The 14,728-nt window shown below is 42.9% G+C and overlaps 1 protein-coding gene across 1 annotated transcript in view; it reads right to left on the reverse strand.

The window, feature by feature from the left end:
• LOC124594522 (Down syndrome cell adhesion molecule-like protein Dscam2) overlaps positions 1-13,841 on the reverse strand; it is a 363,828-nt gene extending 349,987 nt beyond the window's left edge. Inside the window, exons 1-3 of the mRNA XM_047132896.1 lie at positions 13,831-13,841; positions 13,598-13,773; positions 1,155-1,318 (exon numbers count right to left, since the gene is read on the reverse strand). Of these exons, the coding sequence (XP_046988852.1) occupies positions 1,155-1,318; positions 13,598-13,773; positions 13,831-13,841 (351 nt within the window). The remainder of the gene's footprint in view (positions 1-1,154; positions 1,319-13,597; positions 13,774-13,830) is intronic.
• Positions 13,842-14,728: the final 887 nt, after the last annotated feature.

The following is a 14,728-nucleotide window of genomic DNA, read 5'->3' on the forward strand; positions in this document are numbered from 1 at the left end:
ATTTTGATGTCCTGTATTGCTATTATTGCTTGGGATGCACGTTCTGTTGTATGTTTTCTGAAGCATTTGGCTGTTGGTTACAATGTCACCTCTAGGTATTTAAAGTCTGATGAGATTTTCATTTTTTGTCCTCTAATGTTGTTTTCCGCATTCTTGGGTGTTTTGCCTGCTTTTCTGAAAATCACAATTTCTGTCTTCGTTATGTATATGTGTAGTTTGTGTTCACTGTACCATTTATCTATTTTCTCAATGATTTCCTGCAGCTTCTGTATATCTGTTGAAACTACGGCTATGTCATCAGCGTATGCATGTACGTATACATCTTCATTTTCTCCAATTCAGAGTACTTCTTTAGTGGCAAGAATGTACAGCAAAGGGCTCATTGGGTCACACTGTAAGACTCCGTTCGATTGCAGAATGAGGTTGGAAAAAGAGAGGTTGTCTGATATTGTGATTAAGTTGTATTCGAGGATTGACTTGATTATTCTAGCCCATACGCTATCTTCTCCCATTGTGTTTTCCAGTTTTCGGACTATGAGATGTCTTTCCAGTAGGTCGAAGGCTTTGATAAAGTCTATGAACACTCTGTATAACATTTGTTTCTTTTGTAGCGCTTCGTCGATTTTGCTTAGAAGAATCCTGACTGCTGTAAGTGTTGATCTCCCGGATCTGAAACCCATTTCTCTTTCTGGGAGATGACTGTCCACAGAGGCCAGAATTTTGGTTCTTGTGTGATTTGTAGCTTTTCAAACGGAATGCCTACTTTGAAAGCTTTTTTATCGCCCAGTGTGCGCAGTTCTTCACTTTGTAGTTGTCCCAGTATTCCGTTCGTGATAAAATGATATTCAAACTTATCAGAGAAACTCATGTGAATATATTAATAATAATACAATCAATTGTTTGTAGTGAATGAACTAAGGAACAGCATTTAAATCAGTGATAATTATCGATGACAGTGTCACTTAATGGGTGAAGAAACTACACGGGCAATAGTGAAGACAGCACATTATAATTAAAACACGTTTTGCTACAGTACCTCCAGGTTCAGACCGCTTTATATAGTGGACTAAGTGTGGTATATTTCACATTATTACATCGTACAACATTCAGAAGAAGTTTTTGGAGACGACGCAAGAGATTAAGGTGTTGATAACCTTGTCGGTGAGCAGCTGCACCCTCTGCGAGACCTTGAGGGGTCGTCCGTCCTTGAGCCAGGAGACGGCCAGCTGGGGATGGCCCTCGGTGGTGCAGCTGAGGTTGGCAGGCTGTCCCAGGGACACCGTCTGCTGCTGCGGGGTCACGTGTGCCGAAAGCGGGGCTGCAACAGTGCCAAAGAAAGAACAGCTCAGAGGCATATTAGTAACTTCCGGGGAACGACGGCTTACTTCAAGTCTCTATTTTTCTTGGTGTTGTAGGTCTCAGGGACACTGTCGGATGCTCTATGTGTGAGGCCCCAAGGACTCATATACATTTAATTCAAGCCACCCGAAACAGTGATCAGCTATTTTGCTTCATGGGACAGACTTGTATAAGGACACCGGGCAAAAAATTAATCGCCATTAGAGAAATCTTTACAAGCATCAATTAATACCGAATGCTGCCGCCCGTGCACTTGATAATCGCATGGATTCGGTTAGAGAGTGAGTCCACAAGGCTGTGCAGGTACGTTGCTTAAGCCACTGATGAAGCAGTGCCACCAAACTGCGGCGATGCCGATGTCGGCGTTTTACCCGCTCTTCCAACAGGTCCCATAGATTTTTTGTAGTGTTCAAGTCAGGTGATTTGGGAAACCAGTTGAGATGTAATAGGTCAGAAAATCAGATACATTTTCTTCCAGCCCCATGGTCTTTGCTGTTGTTGTCTTTTTGTGCCTGTGTGATCAGTGGTCTCTTTCGAGGTGACTGATTCAAATGTTCATTGCATGCAGTTTCCGTCGCAGTGTTCTTTCACTTACAGTTTGGGGTGGATCTTCATTCACTGCTTGCAGCAATTTCCGCCAGCTTCGGAAGCGATTTTGATTCACAAGCAGTGAAATGAGTCTCCGGTCCACTCAGTCAGGACCTTTGTCCGCTCACAATTCTGACTTCGTGGCCATGTGTGTTAAACCGCTGCTTATCAATGTTGAAGAGCCCTCCGCGAAACATCAACAGATCCAGCAACTTCACACACCGTATGGCAAGCGGCACTGCCAAACCCGATTGCCCGTATTAGCTAGTCTTTCACGTCCTTACACGTACCCACATCCGCTTGAAACATAAACGTCTCACTGATTGCTGCTGCCTCACTGTCGCGCGGTTGAGCGCGTGACTCGATCGCCGCCCCTTCTATAAAAGTTTGACGAGTCATTGGTGCATGCGCACTGGGGTAACTAAATTTTGGTCTGGAGAGCTTATGTGCATGAAGGGTACATACTGCTTCAGTTATTCTCATATGAAGACAGTATTAAAAATTGTTCAAGTCTCGACACTATTGCCTTTATTGCAAAAGTGTAATTCGAAAAACAAGAATCTGGGAATTATGAGTCCGCCTTAATGCAAAACACTTCTTGTTATTTGTTCACTTATTTATTCCCCAAACTAGCTTCAGCGACAAATATCGCAATCATCAGTGGATTCTTTAAATCTGATTTACTTTTGTTATAGCATATTCTTATGAAATGTTGTCGCTGTTTGCGGCATATTTCATGTATTTCTTCTGTTGCCATTTTTCTCAGCATAGATCATGCCATCTGTATACAACTAATTTTATACACAGAAAAGCACAACTTTCGCACTTCATGATCCAAAACATTTCGATCATAAAGAAAGTGCGAAAGTTGCTTTTCTGTGTATGAAATTAGCTGCATGTCGTCCAAAGAACTTGCAAATGACATAATGTATGCCGAGAAAAACGGCAACAGAAAAATTACAGATTCCAGCCGCTGTGGCCGAGCGGTTCTAGGCACTTCAGTCCGGAACCGCGCGACTGCTACGGTCGCAGGTTCGAATCCTGCCTCGGGCATGGATGTGTGTGATGTCCTTGGGTTAGTTAGGTTTAAGTAGTTCTGAATTCTAAAAGGTTTCAGATAGATTATATAATGGTAAGAAAGAGATTTAGGAACCAGGTTTTAAATTGTAAGACATTTCCAGGGGCAGATATGGACTCTGACCACAATCAATTGCTTATGAACTGTAGATTAAAACTGAAGAAACTGCAAAAAGGTGGGCATTTAAGTAGATGCGACCTGGATAAACTGACTAAACCAGAGGTTGTACAGAGTTTCAGGGAGAGCATGTGGAAACAATTGACAGGAATAGGGGAAAGAAATACAGTAGAAGAAGAATTGGTAGCTTTGAGGGATGAAGTAGTGAAGGCAGCAGAGGATCAAGTAGGTAAAAATACGAGGGCTAGTAGAAATCCTTGGGTAACAGAAGAAATATTGAATTTGATTGATGAAAGGAGAAAATATAAAAATGCAGTAAATGAAGCAGGCAAAAAGGAATACAAATGTCTCAAAAATGAGATCGACAGGAAGTGCAAAATGGCTAAGCTGGGATGGCTAGAGGACAAATGTAAGGATGTAGTGGCTTATCTCATTAGGGGTAAGATAGATACTGCCTACAGGAAAATTAAAGAGACCTTTGGAGAAAAGAGAATCACTTGCATGAATATCAAGAGCTCAGATGGAAACCCAGTTCTAAGCAAAGAAGGGAAAGCAGAAAGGTGGAAGGAATATATAGAGGGTCTATACAAGGGCGATGTACTTGAGGACAATATTATGGAAATGGAAGAGGATGTAGATGAAGATGAAATGGGAGATATGATACTGCGTGAAGAGTTTGACAGAGCACTGAAAGACTTGAGTCGAAACAAGGCCCCGGGAGTAGATAACATTCCATTAGAACTACTGACAGCCTTGGGAGAGCCAGTCCTGACAAAACTCTACCATCTGATGAGCAAGATGTATGAGACAGGCGAAATACCCTCAGACTTCAAGAAGAATATAATTATTCCAATCCCAAAGAAATCAGGCGTTGACAGATGTGAAAATTACCGAACTATCAGTTTAATAAGTCACGGCTGCAAAATACTAACGCGAATTCTTTACGGACGAATGGAAAAACTAGTAGAAGCCGACCTCGGGGAAGATCAGTTTGCATTCCGTAGAAATATTGGAACACGTGGGGCAATACTGACCCTACGACTTATCTTGGAAGCTAGAATAAGGAAAAGCAAACCTACGTTTCTAGCATTTGTAGAGTTAGAGAAAGCTTTTGACAATATTGACTGGAATACTCTCTTTCAGATTCTGAATGTGGCAGGGGTAAAATACAGGGAGCGAAAGGCTATTTACAATTTGTACAGAAACCAAATGGCAGTTGTAAGAGTGGAGGGGCATGAAAGGGAAGCAGTGGTTGGGAAGGCAGACAGACAGGGTTGTAGCCTCTCCCCGATGTTATTCAATCTGTATATTGAGCAAGCAAAAGAAAAATTTGGAGTAGGTATTAAAATCCATGAAATAAAAACCTTGAGGTTCGCCGATGACATAGTAATTCTGTAAGAGACAGCAAAGGACTTGGAAGAGCAGTTGAACGGAATGGATAGCGTCTTGAAAGGGGGATATAAGATGAACATCAACAAGGGCAAAACAAGGACAATGGAATGTAGTCGAACTATGTCGGGAGATGCTGAGGGTATTAGATTAGGAAATGAGACACTTAAAGTAGTAAAGGAGCTTTGCTATTTTGGGAGCAAAATAACTGATGATGGTCGAAGTAGAGAGGATATAAAATGTAGACGGGCAATAGCAAGGAAAGCATTTCTGAAGAAGAGAAATTTGTTAACATCGAGTATAGATTTAAGTGTCAGGAAGTCGTTTCTGAAAGTATTTGTATGGAGTGTAGCCATGTATGGAAGTGAAACATGGACGATAAATAGTTTGGACAAGAGGAGAATAGGAGCTTTCGAAATGTGGTGCTACAGAAGAATGCTGAAGATTAGATGGGTAGATCACATAACTAATGAGGAGGTATTGAATAGAATTGGGGAGAAGAGGAGTTTGTGGCACAACTTGACTAGAATAAGGGATCGATTGGTAGGACATGTTCTGAGGCATCAATGGATCACCAATTTAGCATTGGAGGGCAGCGTGGAGGGTAAAAATCGTAGAGGGAGACCAAGAGATGAATACACCAAGCAGATTCAGAAGGATGTAGGTTGCAGTAGGTACTGGGAGATGAAGAAGCTTGCACAGGATAGAGTAGCATGGAGAGCTGCATCAAACCAGTCTCAGGACTGAAGACCACAACAACAACAACTACAAAATTCTAGGGGACTGATGACCTCAGATGTTACGTCCCATAGTGCTCAGAGCCATTTGAACCCAAAAATCACAGGAAACATGCCGCAAATAGCGACAATAATTCTTTAAAACATGCTATAACGTAAATAAATAAGATTTAAAGAACCCACCGATGATGATGATGATATTTGTCGCTGAAACTAGTTAGGGGATTAAATAACCAGGCAAACAGCCAAAAGTGTTTTACATCAAGGCGGATTCACAATTCCCATATTGTTGTTTTTCTACGCAAACACGGACCAAATGGAAGAGTTCCAAGATAAAGTTACTGTGTAATTCGAAGTCGCAGTGGTACACATCTGATATTTTGTCACAGATTTATAAATTTCACAAAAGTACTACACATGAGACTAATATCGTTAAGAAATACATATTTTCATAAAAAGACTTGTTTGCTTCAAACAATCACACTTCAGGCTGTGATGCAGCATGTACTCCCCACTAAAAGGTGGGACCCGATTTTGTGTACGATGACTGATGAATTTTGTCAGTGCTTCTGAAATTATATTACTGTCAGCACTGATGCAGAATGGCTTTCATTTTATTTGATACCACGGTAAGAACGTTATGATTTGTAGACTTTTGTGAATAAATTTATGATACCTGAAGACGATCAGATGGTACAAACAGGAATTTAACAAAAATCGTTTCACCAGCAGCTCCTGCTGGTTATGAAATCTGACTTCCACTGCAGATAAAAATCAACGAGGCTTGGAGCAGAGTGTCTCATGAGGATAGAACAACAATAAACCAAGCCCTGTTAACAAAACTGAGAGTAGAGCTGTTTTAAACATGAATTCCAACTAGATGGCGTATGGAATGTCCTACAGAATTGTGGCAAACCAAATTAAATCATCAACTGCGTTATTAGTATTGAAAATGAAGATGGGACAATCCTTGCTGACTATAAATCTTCAGACAAATTAGTTACGAAGGCATTCCTCCAGGACGACAACAATGTTCAAGATACAATGTAGCATCGCCAGTTACAGACAGAGAAGGGAGCTCCCTACAGAAACGACATAGTAGTAATCCTGTAAACCGCAGACGTGTTTGACGCATTAAAATAAATAAATAAATAAATAAACGGAAAGCTTCAGGCCCGGATGCAATAAACGCAGAGGTATTACAAGCGATGAGCAGCAGCATTATTTCGGTACCTTACAGCACTGCTAAATGAATACTTACTGTAATAAAGTATATCTAGATTATGGATTACAGCAGAAGTATTTAGAACAAGAGCAGCCGGTGAGCCCAAGGAAACAAACTCTTATAGGCCGATATACGTATTAAATAGATTACGGGAAAGACATGCGAAGTTGCTACGCTGTAGGCTTAAAAACCATACAAACGTAGCTGACGTGACGCATCACACAATCAGTTCCGATATAGAAAAGGCAAGTCCATCAGAGATGCCATGAGGCAGCCACTAAGTCTAATCAACACAGCAGAGGAAGCGAACGTGTCTGGTGTGGTGAAAGATATGAATCTACATAACTACTCTGCCATTCACAAATGAGAGCCTGGCAGAGAGTTCACTCAACAACATCCCCTCCATTTCTCTACCGTTTCTGTTTCTAGAACAGCAAGTGGGAAAAATAAACACTGAAATCTCTCCATGGGAGTTCTAGTTTTACTTATTTTATGTGAATGGTCATTTCTATCTGTGTAGGTGGATGTCGACATAATATTTTCACATTCGCCGGAGAAAGTTGGAGATTGAAGTTTCCCGGCAAAGATATCGTGACGTCGAGAAACGCCTTTGTTTTAATGACTGCCTCCCGAACTCACATACAACACTCGTTACATTCTCTACCCTATCTCGCGATAATGCAAAATTATTTCAACTTTTTCGATGTCCCCGTCAATCCTATCCGGTAAACATCTCATACTGCACAGCAATAATTTAGGAGAGGACGTGCAAGCGTTGTGAACAGAGTCTCTTTAGTAGACCTGTTACATCCTTTAAAGCCACAGCTTTTGACATTGTACGGCGGTCGTCTTTGTTCTCTTACTGTAGATAATAGGATGGCAAAGAAAGTTCTACCTGAGGCACCGAGACTGTTACAGAGGAGGGAAAGCCACCCTCATCTGACCGAGCAATGCAGAAACGTGCCACTAAAAGTTGTCCACGGGGCTCTGTATTTGGATCAAAGATATTGGCTCTCTCTTACTCAACATAAGTGAATAGTTCCAAGGAGAAGGCTGCATTATATCCGGCCAGATCTGATGATAGTAGTGAGAAGGGAGCACTGGGACAAAACTAAAAAAAAAAAAAAATTGTCGAGCTGTTATGGCATGGTTTCTCTCATGGTGTTTGGAAAATAATTTTCAGACAGGTGCCAATAAAATAATATACATTTTGTTCAAAGAAATATTATCAAGGACTAAAAGGCCAACTTAAGAGTAAACAATATTTCGTTCAATAAATGTGCCGTAGTAAGTTATTTTTGGTTGAATGTCGATGAGTAGCAAAATTTTCATAAAAATTTGTCGGTCAAAGAACTCTACGTCCGATGAACGAAACTGCAGTGATTCCGTCCACCTCTGGACATCATCAGAGTGTATCGCAAAGGTAACTTCTTCTATAAATAGGCTACACTGCGAGTGCGTGGGCGCATAAAGCAAGACTAATTAAATCTGAATTAGCTCTACGCAGTGTGTACAGGAACAGATTACTGAAGCTTAGCGGTGCATACACGACCATTTCTACGGAATCCCTTCTCTCAGTATTAGGAATATACAGGGTGTTTCAGGAGGAAAGGTACATGCTTCGAGATGCGACAGTATTAGTGATTCTGAACAAAAAACGTCATGTGGACGTATGCCCTATGGCGAATGGTTTCCCAGATGGAACACGTTTATTATCACTTTTGTACGTTTATCTTTAATAACTGGAAAAACGCACACTCCAGTCTCAGTATGCAATTAAACTAAATTAAATTTACTACAAAAAAGATCCTTTCTGTGTAGAACTAACAGTTTGTGCGCAGAGATCGCGAGAATATTGAAAATCTTGCGCGACGCACGTGTGCTGTAGCTTAGGTGCTTTTTGCAGGTCTGTTTGAGGTAGTTTTCCGACCTGATAGACCACACGCGTCCTTTATCACAATGTTCGTCTCATCTTCCTCTATATTACTGTGGTACGTTGTAAACAATGACAATGAATAATACAGAAAATAAACAGAAACGTACATTAAAAGCGTTCTATCTTGGAAACCATTCGGAATAGGGCATATTACCACATCATCTTTTCTCTTCAGAATCACTAAAGCTATCACCCGTCAAAACACGTACCTCTCCTCCTGACTCACCCTTTATCTTCTAGATCTTGTAAACAGAAAGTAGGGAGGACAATATACATTAATAATATGTAACGCAGATAAAGTAATAGAAATCTACATCTACATTTATACTCCGCAAGCCACCCAGCGGTGTGTGGCGGAGGAATGAGGAAACGCCAAGCAGAAAACCAATTCATGTATAAATCGAGATTAGCAGGAGGTATAGGAAGCAGCAACTACAGGAGTTCTTTTCCAGTCCATGGCAATCACTTCAAATGAAGTGCATTTTGCCGTCGAAGGATACGATCCATTGCGTTGCATTACGTGGACATTATCTGGCGTACTTCGTACCTGAACAGTATGGGGCGTCCAATTAACGGTGACTGTGACTATGAGTAAACTGGAACGGCGGACGATATTGATCAGCACTGTATTTATTTTAAAGAGCTGAAACAGACGAGGAAACAGTACACAGCATCCATCGTACGGGACAAAGCAAAGTGGCACAAGATAAATCGAAGAGCCGCGAAGGTACCCAAGAGAGAGCAGGAGATTTATCTTCAAGGACAAGAGAGGAATAGCAGTGATTACCCAGAAAAAGGAAACATGTGTAAGTGAAGATCTCAATGCTGACAGGTCTTGTTGGGAAGTTCCAGGAGTTACTTCTGAGGACCCCGAGACAGACGTCCGCAGCATGTTGTTGTACAGTGATCAAAGGTAACTAGAAGACTGGCCACTAGCCGTTGTTGCTGCGTGAGTCCTTACTGCAGTCATGGAAGCATCTTCAGAATTTCAGGACCGTGTCAATGGAGTCTCTTAAAGAACTGCAGAAGTTATCGGATTCGATCGATTCAGCCTGGTCATAATTTTTCGAACCCCAGAAACACTATGGAAGTGCCGAAGGTCGCAAACCTGGCGGTATCTCTTTGTGAAGCAAGCACGGTTAAAGAAGGATCGACATCTTAACTGGTAATGAAAAATGATTCAAATGGTTCTGAGCTCTATGGGACGTAACATCTGAGGTCATCAGTCCCCCAGAACTAAGAACTACTTAGAACTACTAAGGACATCACACACATCCATGTCCGAGGCAGGATTCGAACCTGCGACCGTAGCAGTCGCGCGGTTCCAGACTGAAGCGCCTAACACCGCTCGGCCACACCGGCCGGCAACTGGCAATCAGTGAGTAGTTATTATGTTAATAAATCTCGTTAAAAAGTAGTGTCACCCTAGTTGTTAATGAATTAGTGAGGTCGTTATCGCTTTCAAAAAAGTTTCAAACGAAATTACACAGTAGAACTAAGTATTCACAACAAAAAATTACCATCAGCTTTCAATTCTAAGTAGCAGACGTATACATAAACCAGCTGTAAACAAGTAAATAAATAAAAATTTAGATAAAATGTGTATTAACCTTACAGAAACGTGCTCACCTATCTGCACTACCACTTTGTTTCGATATCTCAGTGTCTGGTCTGAATTAAAAGCGATGCTGGAGTCATGTGAAGTAACCTCTATAGCAGAGTAATTCGCCCACAACCGAAACACGAAGACGTATGTATGAAGAGGTCTCCTTCGAATGAACACTCGTTATGCCCAAGGAAGAAAAAGATAAACGCTTGTAAAAGCTAACAAAAACACATTTATATAACGTAATTTGTAGCCGGCCGGTGTGGCCGAGCGGTTCTAGGCGCTTCAGTCTGGAACCACGCGACCGCTACGGTCGCAGGTTCGAATCCTGCCGCGGGCATGGATGTGTGTGATGTCCTTAGGTCAGTTAGATTTAAGCAGTTCTAAGTTCTAGGGGACTGATGACCTCAGATGTTAAGTCCCATAGTGCTCAGAGACATTTTCTGTAATTTGTCTTCCCTACCTAATCATTATAAGAGCTCTCACTCTTTCCTCTTCGTTATTTTAAGCAACACTTTTTGACACCCCAATGGAACTTAGATTTATTACTTGAAATTCTATTTTCCTTTTTCTTTAGTACATACAGGCTGCCCAACAGATCAAATAGAAAGTTGTCCCAATACTCAGTTAATGAGCTTTTGGTGTGCACATGGTGATACTGCTTTGCCGTACTGGGAAATATCGTATCGGTGGTGCTCTCCTGCTATCTTCTTCCAACCTGTAATGAAGAGGGCGTATTTTTCTTCCACAGAACCCTCCCCGTATTCAGTTTACCTGTAGAGGTTCATTAGGAAAGACATCTGCCAGTGTGGTCGCATAGGAACACAGGATCACATAGTCTGTAGCTTCGACATCTATGTTTGGATCAGCGAACCAATAGAGACTAACCAAGCACTATACGATATTCTAAGCATTCCGTCCCAGTGCCACTACCCTAGATATCAAATACAGTTACAACCCTTGTGGACCGGTTTGCCTCGGGGGAGAATACGAAGTCCTTATAACACCTTTCCCAGCAGGATGGGTGCATGCATTCAGGCCAGTGGGGATACAACGCCATACTGTGAAGTGGGCTTACATTGCCAGTTTCTTTCTAAATTTCAGTCCGTTTTGTAATCAATGAAGAAACACCACGTAGCCTCTCAATCCGTAAAGTTTCATTTAAGTTTGTCTTCACCTACTAGGTGCGTTACATTTTTGCAGGCAGTGTATGATGTGCTAAACGGAAGCATCCTGAAAGTACAGGTTTTTAACAATGAGTGCAGATAAAACTTTCAGAATGGGACTGACACGTCGACAGAGACTTCATGCTGATGATATCTGTGGTTTCCACGTAGTATCCCTTCATCGTTAAGCTCCACCTCGATCATGGATGTGAAACGTGCTGTCACAAGACATGCTCTCTGTTCGTTTGAGAATCATATCCACGTACGTTTGTTCCGAGTTTAGTGCGCTACACGTGTTCTGTACACGAATCGAAAGAGAACTGGTCGACGTATGGACAGATTAACCAATTTCAGAAATAAAAATAAATTTTCGTGAAACTGAAAACTAGGGTGTCAACAATAGGACTGAGAGGAATTCTACTATCAATCGCAGAAAAGAGAGTGGATGAGTGAATAGACTACACTGAGGGCCCCTACAAGGGAGAGAGACTGTCCACTAAAGTGACAGAAGAAGGAAAGGATATCGATTTTGATGGCACAGGGTATTTAATATTAGAGCTCGACAATACTTCAGAAGTCTAGCGGAAAACAAAGGCAGAAGGGATAGATAATGTCCGTTCGGAATTTGAAATGATTGTTCAGATTAATGTGTAAGGTCTATGAGACTGAAGTAGTACTACTGGTCTTTCTGAAAATTCTCATCCTCACAGTTTCGACGACATCAAAGGCAGATAAATACGAGAACTACTGGACAATTAGCTGTTAATGCAGCCAAGTTGCTGATAATAGTAACACACAGAAAAATGAAAAATTAAATTGAGTATTATTTAGAATATCATATACGCTAGGAAATTTAGAGCAACACAGATCAGTTCAAACATTGTGCTTGATAATGAAGGCAGCACTTAAGGAACATCATAAACACGTTTCACAAGGTATGCCGAGCTAAAAGTAGCGTTCGACAATGCAAAATAGTGCAAGCCGGTAGAATAAGTATAAGTATTGAGAACGACAGGTAATGTATAGTTTGCACAAGAACGAAGCCGGCTGCTGTGGCCGAGTGGTTCTTGGCGCTTCAATCGGGAACCACGCGGCTGCTACAGTGGCAGGCCCGAATCCTGCCTCGGGTGGGATGTCCTTATGTTTAATACGATTATGTAGTTCTAAGTCTAGGGGACTGATGATCTCAAATGTTAAGTATCGTAGTGCCTAGAGCCATTTAACAAGAACGTAGAAGGAATAATAAGAATGGATAACCAAGAGACAGGTTGACGAATAAAACAGGATGTAAGGCAAGGATGCAATGTTTCGCTCTACTGTTCAACACGGACATCGAAGAAGTAATGACAACGAAAATAAAAGGAGGCTTTAGGAGTGGGATTAAAATTCAGAGCGAAAGGATATAAATAACGTCGCTCATGACGTTAGTATCATCATTGAATTACAAAATGGCTCTGAGCACTATGGGACTCAACATCTATGGTCATCAGTCCCCTAGAACTTAGAACTACTTAAACCTAACTAACCTAAGGACATCACACACATCCATGCCCGAGGCAGGATTCGAACCTGCGACCGTAGCAGTGGCGCGGCTCCGGACTGAGCGCCTAGAACCGCTAGACCACCGCGGCCGGCATTGATTTACAGTCTTGTAATGTGCACAGAGTATGGACTCAGAATAAACAGACAGAAGACGAAAATATTGATAAATAGCAAAAATGGCCTTAGCGATAAACTTACCAACATTAGACACAAGTTAGTAGTGGAAGAAATTGAATGAAATTTAAATTACGCTAGGGAAACGAAGACGCATCTAAGCACACGCAAAGGACTATTTTTTGCTAAAAGATATCTGCTAGTACGAACCGCAGGCTATAATTGAAATGAAGTGAAGTCACATCCTTGTAGACAGAGCGTAGGTGAGTGATGAGAGAGACACGCACCACCGTACTAGGCAGCCGGCCGGGGTGGACGAGCAGTTCTAGGCGCTTCCCTCTGGAACCGCGTGACTGGAACGGTCGCAGGTTCGAATCCTGCCTCGGGCATGGATGTGTGTGATGTCCTTAGGTTAGTTAGGTTTAAGTAGTTCTAAGTTCTAGGGGACTGATGACCTCTGACGTTAAGTCCCATGGTGCTCAGAGGCATGTACTGTAGGTAGTTGTGGAGGGCAAACATTGTAGGGGAAGACAGAGTTTAGAAAATACCCAACAAATAATAGGGGACATTGTGAGTACGTGTCACTCTAGAAGAAGAGTTTAGAGACAACCTACCTGAAGAGTGATGACAATAAATGGTAAGTACATCGTGAGTTTACAAAAAACGACTAAGGCTTCAAGAAAGAACTAATGAGCTGTCAGCTGTGGCGGAACGGCGTGGAGAGAGCAGCTCCGGCTGACCTGTGACGACCAGAGTGGTGAGCGCGCGCTGCATGCCCACGGAGTTGTTGACGAGGCAGGTGTAGCGGCCGGCGTCGGCCAGCGCCACCTGCCGGAAGTAGAGGCTGCCGCCCGCCTGGCGCACGCGGTCCCCCAGCAGCACCGCCGTCACAGAGTCGCCGCCGCCGCGGTACCACCTGCCGACACAGGGCGCCACGTACAGTTCACGGTCAAACTAACTAACCGTATCAGGCGAATGTGTCATTTAGTCTGTAATGTTATGTGTGCCTCACTGCTTATTTAAAACTAATTTGTGCCTGATTTTATTCTGAGAAGCTCAGTAATGTATGTAAATACCTTAATGTAAATGTGATTCAAAAAGTACTTGAAGTGAACAGGCAATCATCGTAGGTCGTACCACTCGCTCCTTCTGGCTCCTGGATTACTCCCTTACCGTCTGCGCCCATTCTGTCCGCCTCACTCCCACCCTCACCTACCTTGGCCTCACCATTGACTGTCCCCTCACCTGGATCCCTCATCTCCGCTCCATCCAATCCAGAGCCCACAACCGCCTCCGACTCCTCAAACTCCTCTCTGGCCGGACATGGGGGTTGCACCCCTCTACCGTCCTCCACACCAACAAATCCTTAATCCATCCCATCCTCTGTTAGGCCAGTCCCGCCTGGATATCTGCCCCCCCCCCCCAAATTCTATAATTCCCTCCAGATCCTTGAGTGCCATTAACTCCACCTTGCCTTCTGTATACACCTCCCGTCCCCCACGTGGATCCTCTATGACCTCATTCCTTTCCCCCACCTGCCCCTATTCCTCGAACTCTACACCTCCCGCTGCCTTGATCCCTCTCACCCCCTGGTTGCTCCTCTCCTCTCCAATCCCCACCACCTGCCACGTCTTCACTGTTGCGTCCCCCTACCCTCCATCTCTACACCCTTTATCTCCTTTCCCAAGGTGGCTTCCACCAACTCTCCCTCCCAGATGATGCCCTCTCTCCCTCCTATCAACTCTGATCCTCACTCCCCCTCCTTTTATCTGTCCTTTTCCTGGGCTCCCTCTCCCCCCCTTTCCATTCCCCACCTACCCTCTCTCTGTCCCCCCTTCTCTCCCTTAAGTCCTTGTGCATTTCTCTCCTCT

This window comes from Schistocerca americana, chromosome 2 (genome assembly GCF_021461395.2).
Source record: "Schistocerca americana isolate TAMUIC-IGC-003095 chromosome 2, iqSchAmer2.1, whole genome shotgun sequence".
NCBI classification, from domain to species: Eukaryota; Metazoa; Arthropoda; class Insecta; order Orthoptera; family Acrididae; genus Schistocerca; species Schistocerca americana.